Raw genomic sequence first — 19,127 nt, 5'->3', positions numbered from 1 at the left:
ACTGTCTGTGTCAGTGTGTGTAATCTTGGGGCCCACCTGTGCATGGCATCAGCTCAGAGTGTGTGGCTGCTGAGATAGAGGAACATTTGACGCTGTGGTTCGCTCGACTTCCTGTAAATTTACGCACAACTGAACAAGCTACATGTGAAACAGACACAACTATTTGCAGAGAATGACAAAATGGATGGCTACTTCGACTACTGCAAGGCGTCCCCTGCGCTCTGACATGGAGCTGTAGGTAAGTATCTGCAATGGATGGTTAATCTTAATTGGTGTTTTCAAACTCCTGCAGATTTGATACTCTACCTCTTTGGCCTTTCCCGCTCTTAAGAACTTGATGTGCACCAAGGAGTAGCAGCTGTCCAAACTCATATCCCTTTTTGCACTTAAAACTGAAAATTTAACACTGTTAATCTTTTGTAGCTACCACAAAAGATTAACAGTGTTTGCTTTACCTTTTCTTAAACATTTGAACCATGAAAACAGAATGAAAAATGAATGATTTGCAAATGGATTATAGGACTGAATGAATGGAGAGAAAGTCTACTGTCCTTTGCTTCATTGGTAAATATATAAGTCTATAATTGCTTAGTTTGGAGCTAAACTTAATTGTGAGCGGTTGAGCATTTCAGATAAATGAGAGGTACTTTTTGTTCCTAGATTCTTAACTATAGACATTGAGCACATTATCTTGTCCATATCAGTCTACTTACTTTAGTAGACTAGCACTAGAAACTCGGGCCTCGTAATAGTACCAGAAAAAGTAAGCGAAAGTACTCGAAAAATATGTTATTATGAAGGGAAATAAAACCTCCCATTGTACAACGTTCAAATTATTCAGGTATTGCATTGTTTTCTATTGAGAGTTTTCTGTAGTTTGTCGGCTCTGCCTCTGCACTAGGGCTGGGTAACATTAAAAGAAAGCAGTATGGTATAAAAGAAAAGTTTTAGATACTACTGGTATCAAAAAATAAATAAAAGTATCGAAAGCAAGTACCGAAAAACATGTATCTTTAGAGATCAACGTATGATGCCTGCTGGTCCAGGGACAGCATTAAAGGGAGGTACTTGGTTGTTACAGCTCAAATAATGTTTTGTGGTTCTAGATTAAACATACTTTTGTATAGATATCAATAAAAGTATTGTTCAGGTATCGGTATTGTAAACCAAGTATCGTTAAAGTACCGGTCTTGAAAAAATGATTACGGTATGCAGCCCCAACTCTGCACAAACCTCAAATGATCTGTCTCTCTCACCACAAACATTATTCAGTTCAGTGCAAGTCCTCAGTGTATAATTCTAGACTATATTTCTATTAAAAATGAATGCACATTCTATCTTTCAATAGTTCCCAGTTCATGGATCTGACATGGACGCTGTGGCTTCTGGCAAAGTCCACCTGTCTACGCTAAACTTTGAAGAGAAATCCCTGATCAGAGCCGAGCAGCACGAGCACCGCAGAAGCCGAAACAACACTACGTCCTGCCGGAGCCCCACGCGAGACATCGACACAAAACTGATCAAGAATGAGCTCAAAGAGAAGAGGCAGCTGGAGTTTCTGAAAAGGAGATCCGTGAGTCCAGAAATGTGTGGCTCAAAGTCGGGCGAGAGACGGTCAAAGAGGAGAGCGTCGCCGAGAATATTTACAATGAGGCGCTACGTCTCGGAGTCTGTGGACACGAATGCATCCAGCCCCGCTGCAAATGGACGGGCAGTTATCATTTCAGAAAGGAGTTTAAGTGAATCTCCCAGCTCCAGCAAATGGGTAAATTATTCAATGTAGAAAAGATCGCGATATCCAATAACAGCATCACAATACAAAATAAAAAACTAAACCATTCCAACAAAGTATGTTCCTTTAAATACCAAGCAAATTGTTTCTTTCACCAAATTGTGGCAAAACAAGCTCAACATGAGAAGTAGAAGTAAATTAGGTAAATCATGACTTCGCTTTTGCATATATTTAGGTGTTTTTGTTTGAGGCTGTTACCAATAAAAATGTGTAAATCTCAGTCGGATGGAAGACCCATAACTTTGCCGACATCGAGTGCAGCCCGAATTCAGTATGTCCTTATTGAATGTAGTCGAAAACCTACATTTTCATAATATTCTTGCTCCTCAGACATCATTGTGGTCAGACCAAATAAAGGACAATACATCTGCGTCAAAAACTCAAGACTCAAATGTACTGAAGGGGAAAAGCACAGTGAATGGTGAGCCCTGAGCATGTGCCATTGTAGCAGGTTGTAAATGATTTATTACTCAATCATCTTTCTTCTGTCCCAAGTGAGAACAACAAAAAGCCTTCGATCCGAAAGGGTTCAGCAAAGACTGACTCAACAAAGCGAGTTTATTCAAGTGAAGAAGCTGCTAAGAGAGGCCAGTGTCCAGACAGAGTGAGTCAAGTGTGAATACAAAGTGGACCATAGAAATGAAATCCAAATGTTATTCATTTATACTCATTGTGTATGTGCAGGTCTGGCTTTGTTACAGTCAGGGAATCAGTAAGTCATGGCCTTTTTCAACATATTGTAACTGTTTATGTGATAACCATGGTGCACTGATCAAGTCTCTGTCTTTTATTGCAAATTAGGATCTACAGAAGTTGGCGGACTATTTACAGGTAATTATTGTCCACGGTTTACACTGTCTTATTACGCATCGTTTCTCAAAATATTGCTAGCAATTGTGCCAAGGTTCTCACTGAGACGACTGACTAATGGACAGTTGGGTGGGTATGCAGACGATGTCACAACATGACAACAGCATGGCAACAACAGCAACCAAAGAAATGTCGATGTTTATGAGTACTGAAGTTTTGAAATATTATTTACGTAACATCATACTCTCCAAAATGTCTAGGATATCTAGGAACCTGAGTTATTATTGCTAAGTAAGCAACATAAACCCATTGATCCAAATCTGAGCAGCTTTCACTGAAGCTTTTCAATACTATTACGCTAGGTATGTATTAGTAACGTATGTTGTTGTTTTATGCTGTGTGTAAGGAGGCCCTATGGCGGGAGGAGATCTTAAAGAAGAAGCTGGCATCTCTCCAGGAGAGCACCGCCAACCTCATGAACTCCACTGATAACATATGGACCGTGAGTCACACAGACACTGCTACAACTTTTCCAATAAACAAATGAACATTTCCCGTTTTATAAGGTCACGTTGTTATTGCCCATTGTCAAACACTTTTCAATTACATGACTTTTGAGTGCAGTCTGAATGGGGACAGTGCACCGTGCGGTTTTGAAGCTTCCTTTTTCCGCTGCAGATGTGAGCAGCTGAAGAGCGAGCTGTCAGTCTTGAATAGGAAGGGCGGGGCTGGGCTGTCTGTTTAAGTACAGTATCGTACAAAAAACGTTGATAAACAGACCTATATGATTTCTGGAGATTTGTACTTTTCATGTGGTCCAGTAGTATCATTCCTGCACATGCATAATGTTTGCTATGATATTAAGAACATTAAAATAATGTAGTAATGAATAACAAACAGATCGAGGTTTATCTGCAAATTCTATTTTAAGAAATGTAATCCAATCTAGTTTACGCAATATAAAAAAGCCATATAGTCTATAAATGCTTCTAATGTGTTGCAGTGTAGTTGATTTACAGTGGCAACATGGCTAAATTAAATTAGATTCCATTTATCTTACTTTTCTGTATTCCTCATGAGCATCACTGTTGGCTTCTCTGTGCACCAATCAGTTTGCTTCAAGCTTGTACATTTCACCACAGTTTTGAGCTTCAATCATACTTTTGCATGTGCTGCTCTCAAAGTACAAGCCAACCATTTCCTCTGAAACCCACACAGAGCCGCTGCAGTGAAGACCTGCTCAGGAGCAAGATCCGGGCCTTGGAGGCACAGCTGCAAGTCTGTCTACAGGTAAGAGCCACCACAGCTGCATCTGAAACCATGCACAAAGCAAGCCACTGCTGAGTTCAGATTTAGATACATTTTCATGGCATATTTTATATTTTCAATAATTTCTTCATCGTGATGTGGGTTCTTGACTTTGGTGTTGTATTTCATTGAGTAAAACATGTCGGTTTTTTTGTAGAAATTTCCAAAGGATGCCGTGAAAAAGCTGTTCTTACAGATGGAGAGGCAGAAGTTGATTTACGAAGACAAGGCAGTGATTGCTCTGCAGAAAGCCACACAGGAGAAAACCGAGGCTGTGACCAAAGCAGACACGCTCCAGGTGCTTAACACCCCAACCGTGAACACAACAGTGAACACACCAGTAACAGGTCGACCAGGTGCCAAAATAAATACCTCAACAGGATAAATTCTGTTGTTTAAATTATACATTATCTGTCGAATGGTTTTCAGAAAGTTGGTAAAAGGAACATGAGATCAGTCCAGTAAAAAGCACTGTAATAGTAATGTAAGAATATAAACATATTTGAAAGTATTTAAAGTAAGGTGTTTTTATTGCCTCTTTATCCCACACTACAGGGAGCTCTAAACACAGCACTGGCCGAGGCTCAGCGATGGCAGTGTATCTATGAAGAACTCAAACTCAGCTCTGAGCAGCTCAGACTGAAACAGGACCAGAGCAATGACCAACTGCAAAGACTGCACGACCAACTTGAGGTATAAATCGAGGAGGGCGGACGGTGTGAGATTTCGACCAAAAAGAGTCTGAAGCATGTGTGAGTGTGCGTGTTTTGCCCTGCAGCTGTCCCGGGTGAGGGAGGGAGAGCTGACGGAGGAGCTCGTCTCACTAAAGCAGCACGACCAGGAGCTGCGGTACAACATACGCCTCCTAGAAGAGGACAATGACGTACTTAGAGAGGAAATACAACAGTTAAGAGGTTAGTGATACTTCAGCTGTCATTCAGAATCTACTGTATTGAGTTGAAGCACAAACAGACTTGTGGTTTTGAATTTGTGCATTTTACAGATGGCACAGGTGAAATTGAGGAACTCCTGGTGCAGCAAGTTTTGACGTCAGAAGAACCAGAGCAGCGTCCAAAAACTGAGAGGTCATCCGAGGTCGAGGAACAGCTACAGCACACTTTAAAGAAGCTTCAACTCAAAGAGAAAGAGGTGACAAAAGAACCTTTAAGCCAAAGTGGAATATTTATGGATACAAAAGACACCACGACCAAGTCACTAAACAGTAGGGCTGGGACGATCCACTTATATCACGATCCTCAGGGGCCGATCCGATATGTATTGCAATACAGTTAAGAACAAGTCTTTATGATGTGTTTCCCTTAAAATGTGTAAAAAGTAATGTTTAAGTTTTAAGGTTATTTAAGTTTATAAACTAAGAATAGATTTTGGTTTGTTTACCGAGGTATAAATTCATCTTTGGCTCACTGACACATAAAAACACAAGACTAGGGACAATACAAACATGGCCAGTAGAAAAATGCATAAGAAAAACAAACATAGAAAAATAAAAAATATTACAGAATATTTCTGTGGCGACTGTGTTTAGATCGCTGTATAATTCCCACAGCACGGGGACAAAATACTTCCCCCACTACGTGATTAGATTGAAAGGTGCATAAACACAAAATGTGACTAAGTGTGTAACTGTTACTGAAAAACAAAGGAGTTGCATGATAAAAATGCCTCCAAACATAAGTATTGAAAGTACGGCGACACTTGATAAAGCATTGATACTTATTGTGACCCAATTCGATATTTTGTCCCAGCCCTACTAAACAGTATGGTGTAAATGTGAGTTATGATTCCTTCAGGGATAAATTGCAATTTGAATAGACGCAGTTTGCAATCAAAATTAAAGGTAGTACAAAAATACTGATACAATACCCTGTCTCTATGGGTTTTATTATCTTATAAAACCTTCTAAAACATGTTTGAATAGCTAATGAATAGTATTTCTATAGCATTTTATATTTCTGTTTCACTGAAATGTTAACACTCCAACGTGTGAAATGTGTCTTCATTTTAAAGAAATGTATTTGCAAGCATAATACTTCTATGAAATGGAAGATGCAATTTCCAAAATCAAGATGCCTTAAACTTGTTGCCTCTCTTCTAATTTTGCTACCAAAACCTTTATGAGAAGAGCCCAATCTTTTTATATTGTAGAAACATATATATTACTGACATAATGGAGGTTTAAAGGTGCATTATGTAACTTTTTATGCCCCAAATAAAGTTGATATTAGTGCGTATTTGACCGTGTAGAGTGGTCAGCATGGCACCTTTACTTTCCATCACAGTGTCTCTAGGACATTCCAGAATCAATTGTTTGGAGAGTTTTCCCTGCTGGACCCTCTCAGAAAACCTAAGAAACAATTGATCCTGGAGTGTTGTACAGACATCCGTGATGGAAAGAAAAAGTGACCTGCTGACCTCATACTGCTATTGGGCCACATAAAAGGTAAATTACAATGTTTCAGTTTTTTTTTTTTTGCATAAAAGTTCCATAATGCACCTTTAAATAACTCTGTGAGGTGTTAAGAGTCAACAAAGCAACAGACCTTTTCTTACTTTTTGTCAAAGGAACACCAAAACCTAGCTTTACAGTGTTGCAAATGCCCCTACTCTCTAAAACAGTGTGTCTGTTTCCCTTTTGCAGTGTGAGGTGCTGCAGACAGAGTTGAGTGCCATGGAGCAAGAGTGTCAGTCCACACAGAGCCGCCTGTCCCAGTGCAGAGAGCAGCTCAGACAGACCACCCACCGCCCCAGGACAACGGTCAGTACATGTGTATGTCGACTATGAGACACTACAAACATTCCCAATGCATTTCAACAGTGTAATATTTAGAATATTGTTAAAAGTGTTTCTTTATTGATCTGTAACTTAAATTAGTGATGGGCAGGGGCAGGGGTTAAACATGTCACCAGAGTTGCCAGGTCCATTGGGCGGCTTTGAACCTATTCTGTGTTCGAATTTTTTTTTTGCAGTGCACTGGGTCTAATCTAGTATAACACATTGTGTTAGATCAACTCGATCGAGGGGCTGAGGAAGTGTGGGAGCCGATAACAAGTTCCATTCAAGTTCCAATCAACTTATTATCCTGACTTTCCTACACATTTCTCACATCCCCATTCTTCACAGAGATGAGTTTATTGACATGTTTCAAACTGTCACAGTAACTAGCCTTTTTGCTTTTTGAAATAAAGGCTTTATAATTAGATGAACGTTGCATAAACGTCTTGTTTTCCACAAATGTCTGCCTTAACAAAATAATCGGCTTCTGGAAAACAAAATCAAGTACAGGGCCTTTAAAACCTTAATGTCTTTGGCCAGGCCTGGTGCCACCCCTGGGAAAAAATGCTGGATGCCCCATTATCAAATAATCCACCCCATAAAACCTTCATATTCCATTTTAAGTGCCTTCCTTCTCACTTAATCATTACCACAGTGTGAATGTTAAGATGCCAACTGAAACATTGGTCAGTGCTGATAATTATGCAACACTTTTACCTCCAATGGAGACCGAAAACACACACATTTATTCACACAAACACACACACTCATAGAAAGGTAGGCCACCTGCCATGCCCAAGGGCACAACAATAGTGTGACAGACGGGAGTTAGGTTCGGACCAATGACCTTTAAAATCAGTGCCAAATACTTTAACTAACCTACTGTCATGTTATGTCACTGTATGCTTTTATTTGACAGGGACAAAAACACATTGACAAAGACAAAGTCAGGAAAGATGTTTGGCCAGGTTTTAGCACAATATGCTAATTTACACTTGGAGTCCACGGGAAGATTGATGTTAAGAAAAGAAAACGTATACATTTACAGAATTAATGACATGTGAACTAATTAATTAGCTACTTCATGTGAAACAGCAGACCCAAATCGTCTCACCAAAGCCTTTCCCTGCCCTCTGTTGTGTCCAGGCGGGTGGGTGTTGGTGGCTGGGCCTGTGCCTGTCCCTCATGGTCCTCTTGGCTCTGGTGGGCGGGATGCTGTGGATGTGGTTCCCTCCGTTCAGAGAGCAGCTGCGGGACTTCTACTCCGACTTCTACACCCGCATCGAGGACTATCTACTCAAAATGTCCTCCCCGCAGCACTCAGGCTGCTTCAGACCTGTTTGATCCTCAAGTGGTGTTTAGTTTTTTTTATGTTTATGTGAATTTAGTTCAGCACTTGGAGCAAAGTGGTGCCGTTGTGATAATATTGCCATTGCACTTATTTGTAATGTACTGTATCTTTTTTTAATATAAGTGAAAAAATAAACATATTTTCTGTATTATTTCACTGAGTATGGAATAATATGGTTAAGATAAGATGTTAAAAACTGTAGTGACAGAGGGCACGATGAGAGTGGCTGGCACAGTCGTTCGAGTGGAAATGAAGTCAAGTCCAGTTGAACACAAACTTCACAAATGACAATAAAGTATATCAAAACCTAAACAGCATCAGTGTTTAATATAACATTAGTCTTTTCCATCGTCTCATTTTCATTTTTTGTTCTACCTTTATTCAACTAGGTAAATCACTGAGAACCAATTCTCATTTACAATGGTGACCAAGGTCAAGAGGGGCATTTCAACAAGATACAACATTAAAAACAATGCACAAATGGCAAACACACAGAACCATCCAATACATCTTAAACATGAACAAAACAGAAAATACAATTACCATTCAAATGTTACAGTCTCCCCGTCTCTCTCCCTCTCCATTGTCCTCGTGTTTCCAGTGTTTCTCTGTTGTTCCATAGCCCTGCATCAGCACATCCAGCTCACAGCCAAAATTTACCTGGTCTTTCCCTGAAATTGCCACGACTATTCAAAGAGATCGGTCCTCCCTTCTATAGGGATGGTCTGTGGGTCAAATTCTAGCTAAAACATCACAGATTAGCGCAGAGCTTCCTGTCACACATTTCACCACCCATGGGAACTTGCTAAACAGCTTTAGACTTTGACAGAGACTTTGACAGAGATGCGAGATGAGGAAACCACTGCTGCTGCTGGTGTTGGGGCTGTGTGTGTTTAACGCTGCACAAAGTCTGAAAATATGTGCTTTCAACGTGCAGAGCTTTGGAGAGGCCAAGTCACACAACAAGAAGGTCATGAGCATCTTACTGAAGGTATGTCAGAGTCATTTAATGAGATCAAGATCACAGCACTAGTGAGTAATACACTAGTAAGGAGAAATACACATGAAAATGCTGACAGTAACATTAGCCACCTGTTTTTGATGTGTTAAAGATGGGTTCTACTTTACTTTAGATCACATTAATAACATGGTGAAAGATAGAAATAGTACAGTAACAAGAGAAAAAAAAAGAGAGAAATAAGGCATTTTGCAGCCCTGTCTCTGTGTTAGTATCGAGAATAGTCTTTAGACTGGCTTAGGGTTAGGATTCATAACGTCATATTTGAGTCATGTACAATTACCATCATCTCCATGCTATTACTGGGCTATGATCAGTCCAAATACTTAACTTTTAGAAGGTCTTTCACAAATGAGCAAAACATCAATTATATATAACCTAAAACCTTTATAATTAGTTTAAGTATATAAGCAACAGAAACTATTGTGTAGACTTTATTGCTTATAAATACTCCAATAGTATCAGCGCAGCCAAAAATAATACCCAATTGTTACTGAGGCCAAAAACTACACTGCAAAAAGTAATCTTGAATAAACTAGTAAGTAGCAATAAGTAATCCGACTCTCAAATCAAGGAGAAAAGACTTTGTACTGTGATACAAAAATAAATATTTTGAAAAATACATTTTACACTACCTTTGATTCATTGTACCTGCCAGATTTAGAACAATGTAATGTGCTATGTAATAGTGTGTAATTTAGGTTAGATACACAATGGAATACTGTGTATTAGTACTTTTGTGGTACATAATGTAATAAGACATAAGACCCTAACCTTAAGCCCTATCACTAAAGGTCTTAGGAGTAATACACAATAATTCCATTGTGTATGTACTACATCGGTACAAGTTTTTACAGATTGTTACAAAGCAGATTACATTATACTCAATTTAGTTAGGTACAATGTGTCAAGGTACTGTAAAATAAAGTGATAACAAAAATGTATTTCAATTTATTGTTTTATGTTATTTACTTTTTCATTTAGTTATTTGTTTACCTTTTTACAAAATCACGACGGATATTTTCTTTTTGTCTAAAGATCCTTTCTCGGTGTGACCTGTGCCTGATCCAGGAGGTCAGAGACTCAAAGGGAGAAGCGATACAGTCTCTCGTCAATAGTCTGAACAGGTACTGGACAATACCTTTTTGTACAATATGTCCCTCTTACATGCCGTTATCCTAAACAAGGAAATGTTTTGGTTCTGTAGATACGACAAGTCAAACTCATACTTGTATTTACAAAGTGAGCGCCTCGGGAGGAAAACTTACAAGGAGCAGTATGTCTACATTTACAGGTAACATACCACTTAAACCAGCGCATACTCAAATTGCCCCCAGTGTTACAATACGGTTGTATTTGCTCTGAAGGGACAACGTTCTAAAGCTAAAAGACCAGTATCAATATCCCAAACTGGAGGGGGACGGGACCAACGAGACCAACGTGTTCTCCAGAGAGCCATTCATCGTCCGATTTCACTCACCAACAACATGTAAGACAAGAATGATAATATAGCCAGTAAGAAGTGGACGAAGTCAAAATAAGAATAGAAAATTAAATGGAATATCTCGTGCGACATTTTTCCACAGTGATAAAAGACTTGGTTCTGATCGGTCAACACACCTGCCCCAAAAACGCCATGAAGGAGATCGATGAGCTGTACACTGTGTTCAAAGGCATTCACAAGAAATGGAAAACAGAAGTAAGACCAGCCACTTTAGCGATACGACATTCCATTGATATAATTATGATGAATATTTTCCACATCTGTGCTTCAGAATGTGATGATTTTGGGCGACCTGAACGCTGCCTGTAACTACGTCACACAGAAGGGCTGGAGGAACGTGAGGCTGAGGGGAGACCCCAGGTTCCAGTGGCTCATCGGAGACGACCAGGACACAACAGTGAGGGAGAAGACACACTGCGCCTACGACCGGTCAGTGTCTGATTCGTGTGTTTTCAGGAAAAATTTGCAGCCTACTGTGTTACTATCAAAGTGTGTCGCTACTTCGTCCAGGATCATTGTCCACGGTCGAGAAATGATTTCCAGCACTGTTCCAGGATCTGCTCAACCGTTCAACTTCAAGGAGAACTTCCATCTCACTGAGGAAGAGGTTCGATCACTATAGCTCACATCAGTCATTCAGTTTTGAAGAATTGAGTATGTTAATAATTGTTCACTAATCCCCAGGCTCTTGAAGTGAGTGACCATTTTCCTGTGGAGGTGGAGCTGAAGCCCAACCATCGCTACCTGCTTCGCCACGAGCTCTGATATACAGCTCGATATGGACTTTCATTTTTATTTTGACTGTATTTTGTATGTAGAATGCTATTTGTTATTAATATTATGTCAATTTGATTTAAATTAAAAAATCACAATCCACAATGTCAACTAAATGTAACATTTTGGACAATATTGTTGCCATCAACACAAAACATACTCCCAATGATCAGCTCGACACAGAAAATGCTATTACTGCAGTGGGTGATCAAAGAATGGATTTAGACAAGAACCTGTTTAAAGCAGTACTAAGTAACTCTTGCCCCAAGGCTAGAGGCCATAAGCGCAACCGCCGGTGTCACAGCAAGTTGCGTTTTTTTTTAAACTTATTAAGTGTCGGTGAGAGTAAACACTACGCTGACAGAAAAGGCGAAGGGAGAGAGGGATATTGTACATCAAATTACACATTGGAGATCATTTTCTTCACTCAAACTTCGCTGTAAATACTGTTTAAAGTGGCGCCAGGTGCTAGCCTGCAGCTAGCTTTGCCCATTAGTCCAGTTAAGTCAAGGTAGTCAAGTTGCAATTGTGGTTTTCTGGCCAGAGACACCAGGGGGAGATGAAAGACCCTCCTATCATCCCATTAACACTTGCATTACCCCCAGAGGGCCTACGGAAAGGATTTATTAAGGTAAACAATAGGGCTGGGACGATCCACTTTTGTCACGATCCGATATGTATCACGATACTCAGGGGCCGATCCAATACGTATCTCGATTCAGTAATTAATTATGATAAGTAATATGTCATATTAAAATGTGTAAAAAGAAAACAGTCACATGTCCAAAGTTTATAAACCAAAGGTCATTTGGTTTCTAAACTTTTATTGAAGTGTTAAGATTGAAAAATGCATTAACACAAGTGCTGTTATTGAAAAACAAAGGAGGTTCTGATAAAAATGCCTCCAAACACAAGTATTGAAAGTATTGCGATACTTGATAAAGTATCAATACTTGGTATTGCAGCACAAAGTATTGCGATCCAATATTTTATCCCAGCCCTTGTAAACAAGTTACTTAGTATTGCTCTAAATCTCAAATTCGACTGACTTTAGTCACATCTCCATGGAGACGAGCTGGAGACGTCCCCACTCCCGTTAAAGTTCCAGTCAGGCCTTAGGAGAGGTGAGGTGCTCACAGCAAAGGCTCATGTTTGTTTGTACATTTATGAGGTATTTTTCAATGATGAAAATATCTGTCATTAAATAAATGCTTGTATTTCAACTTTATTTATTGGGTCAAATTCTACACGGTGTGGCTTTAACTCGGATAATTGCTATACTTCAATGCCACGAAGACAACCAGTAAGGAGCAGATCCGTCAAGAAACTAATAGCAAGCAGAGCAACAATGTTATCGTGGGGGAACGGGGAACACACATTTTGAAAATGTATTTTGGGTCCTAAATCGGTAATACAGGCTAAATTAGGTGCATCATGCCCACAAACTACTTACCTACTCAGCACCTGTCTTGGTAAATGACCCCCCTGGTGTTAAATGTAGAATTCATGCAGACGGTGCATCTGAAACTAAAACCACATCAAAGCCGCAAACATTTCATAATTACAATTTTTAAAGCAACATAAAACCGTCTTTTTTCCACAGTATCCTGTCACATCTTTGCTCTTGTCACACCTTTGCTCTTGTGACCTCGGCTTTATACAAAACAGTTAATACTATATTATGACATAGTTTATGTTCAAGAGCAGCTACCTTTATCTAGTGCAACATTTGTTTGACAGGAAACAGTTTGAAGCAACTCCGACAGCGCAGTTTGTTTGAGGTCTCTTCCTTTCAGAGACATACAGTGTTTGAGTGAAGGTGATGTTTTTTACAGCATATTTTCAAACCTATTTGTTGAATTTTAAACATGGAAAAAAGCCTCGAAGATCTACTCAGTGATGCATTTTCAGGTAAGAACCATTTTCACCCTGCATGCACATTTTTATGCAACATTACTAAACAGCTCTCAATCCATAATAATAGTCAAAATCTTCGCAAAATGTTAACGTCATTTGTGAATGCACGTATATTTTCAGAAACCTCTGTTCCTTCATTCCCCGAAGATGAAGAGCTGGATTTTGAAAGTTTAGATTTCAAAGACGATGAGACTATTTTAAGCCACAGCAACAGCACTGTAGAGCAGGAAGACAACTCTCCTTTGATGGAAACTGCTTCTACATCGGTTTATCATAACAAAAGAGAGATTTTGGATGCTAAAAATAATAGCGAGGTGTGTTACTCAAGCTCAGAGGAAGGGTTTGAGGAGGATGATGCAGAAATTGATGAGCTTGGAGATTTTGTATATAATATTAACTGCAGTATACAAGACGACATGGGTTTAAATCAAAACCAGTGTATTATAGATCAAGAAGACATCGCGTCTATCCCGGAAAGTCTTTCTGCAGACGCATTCAATGATGATCAGGAAAAGTTATTGGCTAAAAATATCCAAGATGTCGAGGCCAGTGCGAGACCAGAGGATTGCACAAGCTCAGAGGACGAGAGCGGAGAGGGTGAAAGTAAAATTGAGCTGAAAGCTGGGGATTTCGTTGAGACTGTTCACTGCGGCAGTGACAATGAGCAGGTCTTTGCAATGGGACAAGATCTGGGCCAAAAGGACAAGGATCAGAATAGCAACCAGGAAGAAGACGAGATAGAAAATAAGTACTATTTTAAGAGCATCCGGAGAAGTGAAGGTGATTTGAAGATGCAAGATGATACTAGTGAGGAGGAGGATGAAGCCAAATCAACAAAAACTACGTTCTTCCAAGTCGAATATACTTTGGAGTATCCGGAAATCCCGTACGATGGAGTAGAAGAGTTGACCGATGATGTGGTGGACAAGATGGAGGATTTCTCAGGAGATGAGCACCAAGAGGCCGGAGAGAGTTTTGCGGAGTATCCATCTGACTTTTCCTCATGTGAATATGTTGACGATGCAAGAAACGCCCAAGAGTGTGACCTCGAATCGCAGCTTGATTGTTTGGCTCACAATGTTCTGGAGGCGACAAGTCAAAAAGGCATCGAAGAAGTAGAGACTGAAGACAGGTTTTTAAACAAAAAACCTATGATAGATAGCATTGGTGAAAACGACACTGATGGAGATGGGGAGTTGTCCAACAAACATGAGATGGGTTTATTGGAAATGACGAAACAAGATTTATATTTCATGCTACCAGAAAAGGAAGACAATGATGTGCTTCAAAGTTGGACAGAAGATGTGTTTTCAACATGTAGCAACTCTGAAAGAAGCTCGAATGCAGACAATACAGGCCATGCCAGGCTTGCAGCAGATCGATGTATGCCACTTATGAAGGGGGAGGAAGAAGAGGTCCTGACAGCAGTGTTCTCCAGCCGTGGGTCGGTGGATGACAGTTTCTTTTTTAATGAAGAACCATACGTCTCTGATGCGACAGAGGAGCAAATGGAGGACGACGAAGAGGAGGAGAAGAGGAAGGAGCAGGAGAGGATCCAGGCTTTTTACAGATTTTATGACGATGAAGGAGACAGGCACGGAGAAGGTGAGTCAAGAATTATGACTAGAATAGCGCTCAGTAGCTTATTAGTGGTTCTCGTTTCTGTTGGAGCCCTTTAAGCAGTGGTTCTCAACTTGTGGGGCGGTACCCAGAAAAGTGTTACGGATCATTTTCAGTTCATGTGCCAAAATGATTGACATTAGATCATTTTTTAACGCTAGTCCTTAGAAGCCTGAAGAAGCACTGTGTTTTGAGTAAGGGATAATGTATAGAACGCTGGTCATTGTCGGTACTTATTTTCCCAGCGTTCTATACATTATCCCGTACACAGAACAGGGGTCATGACCTGTTTTGCATGGGGCGCCACAAAGAGATCATACCTCATACCTGATTGTGTAACCACTAGATACAACACTGATTTAACATTTATTACAAGTACAAATTCCCTTTCTTTTGCAGTACAGTGCAGATTCTATGTATGAATTTATGGTTTTATACCCTTTGTTCATGTGTCACTCAATGTATTACATTTTTGCAACTGAGTCTGCGGGTTTTTCTTTTACCTGTGAGGGTATATGTGTAGTGTTGTAAGAACTAAAACAATGACTAGTCATTTTACATGAAAATTGAAATCACACAAACTGAAAAAGCGCAAAATAATAATTATAAATAGATATCATGTTATGAGTAGTAATAGGCTAGTAATAGTAGTAATAGAGAGCAGACTGTCTGACGTTTTACTTAGTAACTCAGTATTCATCCAATGTTTCAGAGAGACAAATAAAGGTTCAGTTTTGGACGGAGACACTGTCCCAGGTGATTCATTACGACACTGACAGGTGAGTGGACTCAAGTTCACACTCTGGGTCCTTGTAGTTTATGTAAATAAAACGTCCGTTCGCCTGTGCAGCACCGAAAGAGAGTCACTGAGCAGTTCTTCAGATGAAGGGGAGAAGGACTCAGACCAGAACCCTGAACAAACCTTTGTGGTAGAAACTCCCTCCTTGGTTCCAGATGAAGAGGATGCATCATTGTCCCAGGAGGCTGAGAAACACACAGATCATACTCAAAAGGACTCGCCAAACCTGCCAGAAATAATAAATCCAGAGACTATCAACAAACCAATCTGCAAGAAAAACCACAAGGTAGGTCTACAGGGAATCCTTCATATTTCAGAAGCCACAGTTTTGACTCCTCACACTCTTTTCTTACATGTTTGTGTGTTTTTTGCAGTGTCTCCCTGCGCTGAAGTTGATTTTGAGCCTCTTCTTGACAGTTGTGTTGGGACTGGTCATGTTCTGGTGGTGGATCACAGATGGAGAGGAGTGGCCAGTTTTTGTCCTATAAAAGTAAAGAAAAAAAAGATACTTTTGCAAACTTTGTGCGAATATATTGTAGTGGACCAAAGAGGAGGCAATTGTTGTTGTACTGTTTTGATTATTATTATTATTACAATAAAAAGTGCTTTGAGGGAAATACATCATGGTGGTGATCTGTGAACTAGCTAAGTTTTCTACCAGAGGTAAAACAAAATTCACACGTGCTTACATGTTGTAAACACATTATCTGTTAAACTCACTCAATAGTTCAGCCTCCACAGAAACATATCCAAATGATGTCGTGGTAAATCCATGGGTAAATGTGACAGATAAATTTACCTTTGAACAAAACCACAAAACGCATTTTGAACACCAGGTAGCAGTCTGAAAAACTGTGCTGTGGTTTAAACACGATTGAGGATAATGTGCGCAGAAGAAGAACGACGCCCGCCTGATTGTGCCGATGTTTTAACACCCACAGGTTCCCGCACGGGCGGTGCTTCCGCCTCCAGCGTGTGTTTCCCACTAAGAAAGTTCTCAAACATAAACGGCCGACGCTGTAAAACAAAACGGACATGAGGGGAGGAGTGAAAAGTGTTTTCGTTTTACAATCAGTAACTGAAGCTTGGCTGAAAGACAGGACTAAACAGTCTCTTTGTATTAGTATTGAGAATCATTATTAGATTGAATTATATGGCTAACCTGAGCGGAAAGTCAGCGGATGAACTCCGTGCGCTGCTGGACGAATATGGGATCAAACACGGGCCCATCGTTGGTGAGTTGAACCAGCTCAAGTCAGAGTCAAAAGTTGGGATGAGTCATATGTTGGCTATTTTACTTTGCACAACTTTGATTTAAATGAACTTTCTCACCGTTTAGACTCCACCAGAAGTCTGTACGAGAAGAAACTACGAGAGGCTATGGCCAATACCAAGAAATCATCACCAGACAAAACATTCTACAGAGAAGAGGGTATAATACAAATGTACAACTAAAGTAGTACTTTTGGAGTGACAAAGTATTAACGATACAATACTAAGCACTGGAATGCTTGGTCTGATGAACTCACTATTCTATGTAATAACACAGAAACAACATCATTAATTATCTATCATCGTGATATAAACTGTGCATTTAGGCTTCAGTCACACAATGTTTTCAATACGATGATTAACTAAAGGCCAGTTTCCATTCTTTGCTTTTTATAGTCGAAGAGGAAATCACATATGTGACCAGAACTCCGGTAAGTGCTTGTAATTTGTGGACCTTTTAAAATGTAATTTAAAATATTTTTCTTTAAAAAATCAATGTAGGTCAGAGGAATGCTTGCAGCAGACAGGTTAGTTATTTGAAAATCATTACAATTTATTGATCTAATTACTAATAAGCACTGACAATATAAGTAAAGCATTCTTGTAATGTTGTCTCCTTGCTATTGCAGTGGCGCTTATATGAGATCAAGACCTGACCAGACTGAAAGAGAATATCATGATGAGTGAGATACATTATTACTTTTTATTATAATTGAACTGCTGTAAAATGAACATAGCAATTAAATTAATCCACTGTTTTGTTTTGTTTTTCTGCAGGGCATCATACTCAAACTATTCCAGATCCCCACCCGATTTTAGAGGAGCTGAATATGAGTACAAGTATGTTATCGCTCAAAATATATACTTTTCTTTTTCAGGGTTCCCACATGTTTTCAATGTTGTATGTTTTATTCTTCTGGACGAATAGTCTGTGACATTGTTAAAGTTCTATTCTGGATATTGTTCATAACTAAATTGTTATAAATGATTATCCAGCTCTAATATTTCTTTTGTACCAATCTGTTGCTTTCGGTTTCTTGCAATGAGGTCAACATACTTTGGGTCATGCTTTGGGTTGTCGTCAATTTGGCAAAAAAAGGGACAAATAAAACTCGCAATAATTCTGAAAATAAAAGGGTATCATGATTGTGAGATCTCTAAAATGTTCCTTTTTAGAAACTATGGGACCCATGTCCCTGTGTATCAACTATGTGTTGAGTGCTTTGATCTCTGATTTCAGGCCATACACCTACAGCACCCCGACTACCCATAGAAGCGCCTACTTAAACTCAACACCAGCGACGTCTGCAGACATTAAGAGCTCGCCCGCTCCTCCAGCCCCCAAATCCTCCGGGCTGGTCCCAGCCTGGATCCAAGTCGTGTTCTTCCTTGTGTTGCTTATTTTTCTCTACATTGTATTTTCCAGTATGGAGTCAAATGAGCCCATCAAAGGTATCGCGTAGTTTTAGGTCGATGATTCTGACTGAGTTTTTAAATGTATATTTGTAATTGCTTGGGTATTGTTCATTGTTTGCTTTGTAAAAATCTGAAAAATGCTCTGCTGATCTTTTTACTGAAGCCGTTTGATCCACTATTGGAAATGCAAGAGATAATTTTGTAAAGATCTTGGTGCCAGATGAATATTTGCTTGTTCACGCTTTAATTGTTTGGAAATATCTACTTTACTGTGTGGTTTAATGTAGTTTTATTTCACTTGTCACGGATGGTGATGTTAATTACACTAGTTTTTGCTTCCGCTTCACTGTAAATTGTTTAATCCTGGATATAAATCAAAAAGCAAAGATGAGCTATTTCTACATATTACAGCACTATGTTCATTGTTGTATATCTGACTTTTCAGCTTGAGCAAATAAAATTTTGATTGTGTTTTTTAAGCCAGAGTTAATGGGTCAAAATCATGCGGCACTGATTCGCACTAGTGATGGACTAATGAGGCACGACACATGTATCAAGCACACGGTGTCATTTAAAGAAATGAAATATCACCACTGACACTTGCACTCATTTTGCATCATATTGTGTCACACGCAACGAGCTGCAGGGGGCGCCAGTTCAATAGGAGCAACATTAGACTCATTTTGTCTTCTGGACTTATGTTACTCAGCATTTACTTTGTATTTAATTTCACAATTTTATCTTGGTCAGTG

At 39.5% G+C, this 19,127-nt stretch overlaps 4 protein-coding genes across 4 annotated transcripts; all 4 read left to right on the top strand.

Moving 5' to 3' along the window:
• The first annotated feature begins 97 nt into the window (after positions 1–97).
• On the top strand, positions 98–8,217 carry traf3ip3 (TRAF3 interacting protein 3). The gene is made up of 14 exons (XM_079557915.1): positions 98–238; positions 1,349–1,765; positions 2,123–2,213; positions 2,288–2,396; positions 2,477–2,504; positions 2,594–2,623; positions 3,009–3,104; positions 3,821–3,892; positions 4,068–4,208; positions 4,466–4,603; positions 4,689–4,824; positions 4,914–5,059; positions 6,570–6,686; positions 7,851–8,217. Exons 2-14 carry the CDS (start codon positions 1,370–1,372, stop codon positions 8,046–8,048), a joined length of 1,698 nt encoding a protein of 565 aa, XP_079414041.1. The 5' UTR covers positions 98–238; positions 1,349–1,369; the 3' UTR covers positions 8,049–8,217.
• Positions 8,218–8,636: 419 nt separating this feature from the next.
• On the top strand, positions 8,637–11,394 carry dnase1l1l (deoxyribonuclease I-like 1-like). The gene is made up of 8 exons (XM_079558722.1): positions 8,637–9,046; positions 10,112–10,200; positions 10,281–10,367; positions 10,441–10,562; positions 10,660–10,772; positions 10,849–11,006; positions 11,088–11,184; positions 11,262–11,394. Exons 1-8 carry the CDS (start codon positions 8,906–8,908, stop codon positions 11,340–11,342), a joined length of 888 nt encoding a protein of 295 aa, XP_079414848.1. The 5' UTR covers positions 8,637–8,905; the 3' UTR covers positions 11,343–11,394.
• Positions 11,395–13,132: 1,738 nt separating this feature from the next.
• On the top strand, positions 13,133–16,291 carry LOC306964547 (uncharacterized protein). The gene is made up of 5 exons (XM_079558601.1): positions 13,133–13,262; positions 13,389–14,873; positions 15,601–15,667; positions 15,739–15,973; positions 16,062–16,291. The coding sequence occupies exons 1-5, from the start codon at positions 13,220–13,222 to the stop codon at positions 16,173–16,175; spliced, it is 1,944 nt and encodes a 647-aa protein (XP_079414727.1). The 5' UTR covers positions 13,133–13,219; the 3' UTR covers positions 16,176–16,291.
• Positions 16,292–16,604: 313 nt separating this feature from the next.
• On the top strand, positions 16,605–17,646 carry LOC306964389 (emerin-like; the record flags this gene model as incomplete). The annotated part of the gene is made up of 5 exons (XM_079558382.1): positions 16,605–16,922; positions 17,027–17,119; positions 17,356–17,390; positions 17,461–17,486; positions 17,589–17,646. Exons 1-5 carry the CDS (start codon positions 16,841–16,843, stop codon positions 17,644–17,646), a joined length of 294 nt encoding a protein of 97 aa, XP_079414508.1. The 5' UTR covers positions 16,605–16,840.
• Between the last annotated feature and the right edge of the window lie 1,481 nt (positions 17,647–19,127).

Source organism: Gobius niger (genome assembly GCF_951799975.1).
Source record: "Gobius niger genome assembly, chromosome: 6".
NCBI lineage: Eukaryota > Metazoa > Chordata > Actinopteri > Gobiiformes > Gobiidae > Gobius > Gobius niger.
Note: the sequence above shows the minus strand (reverse complement) of the source record. Positions and strands in the feature narration are given on the sequence as shown.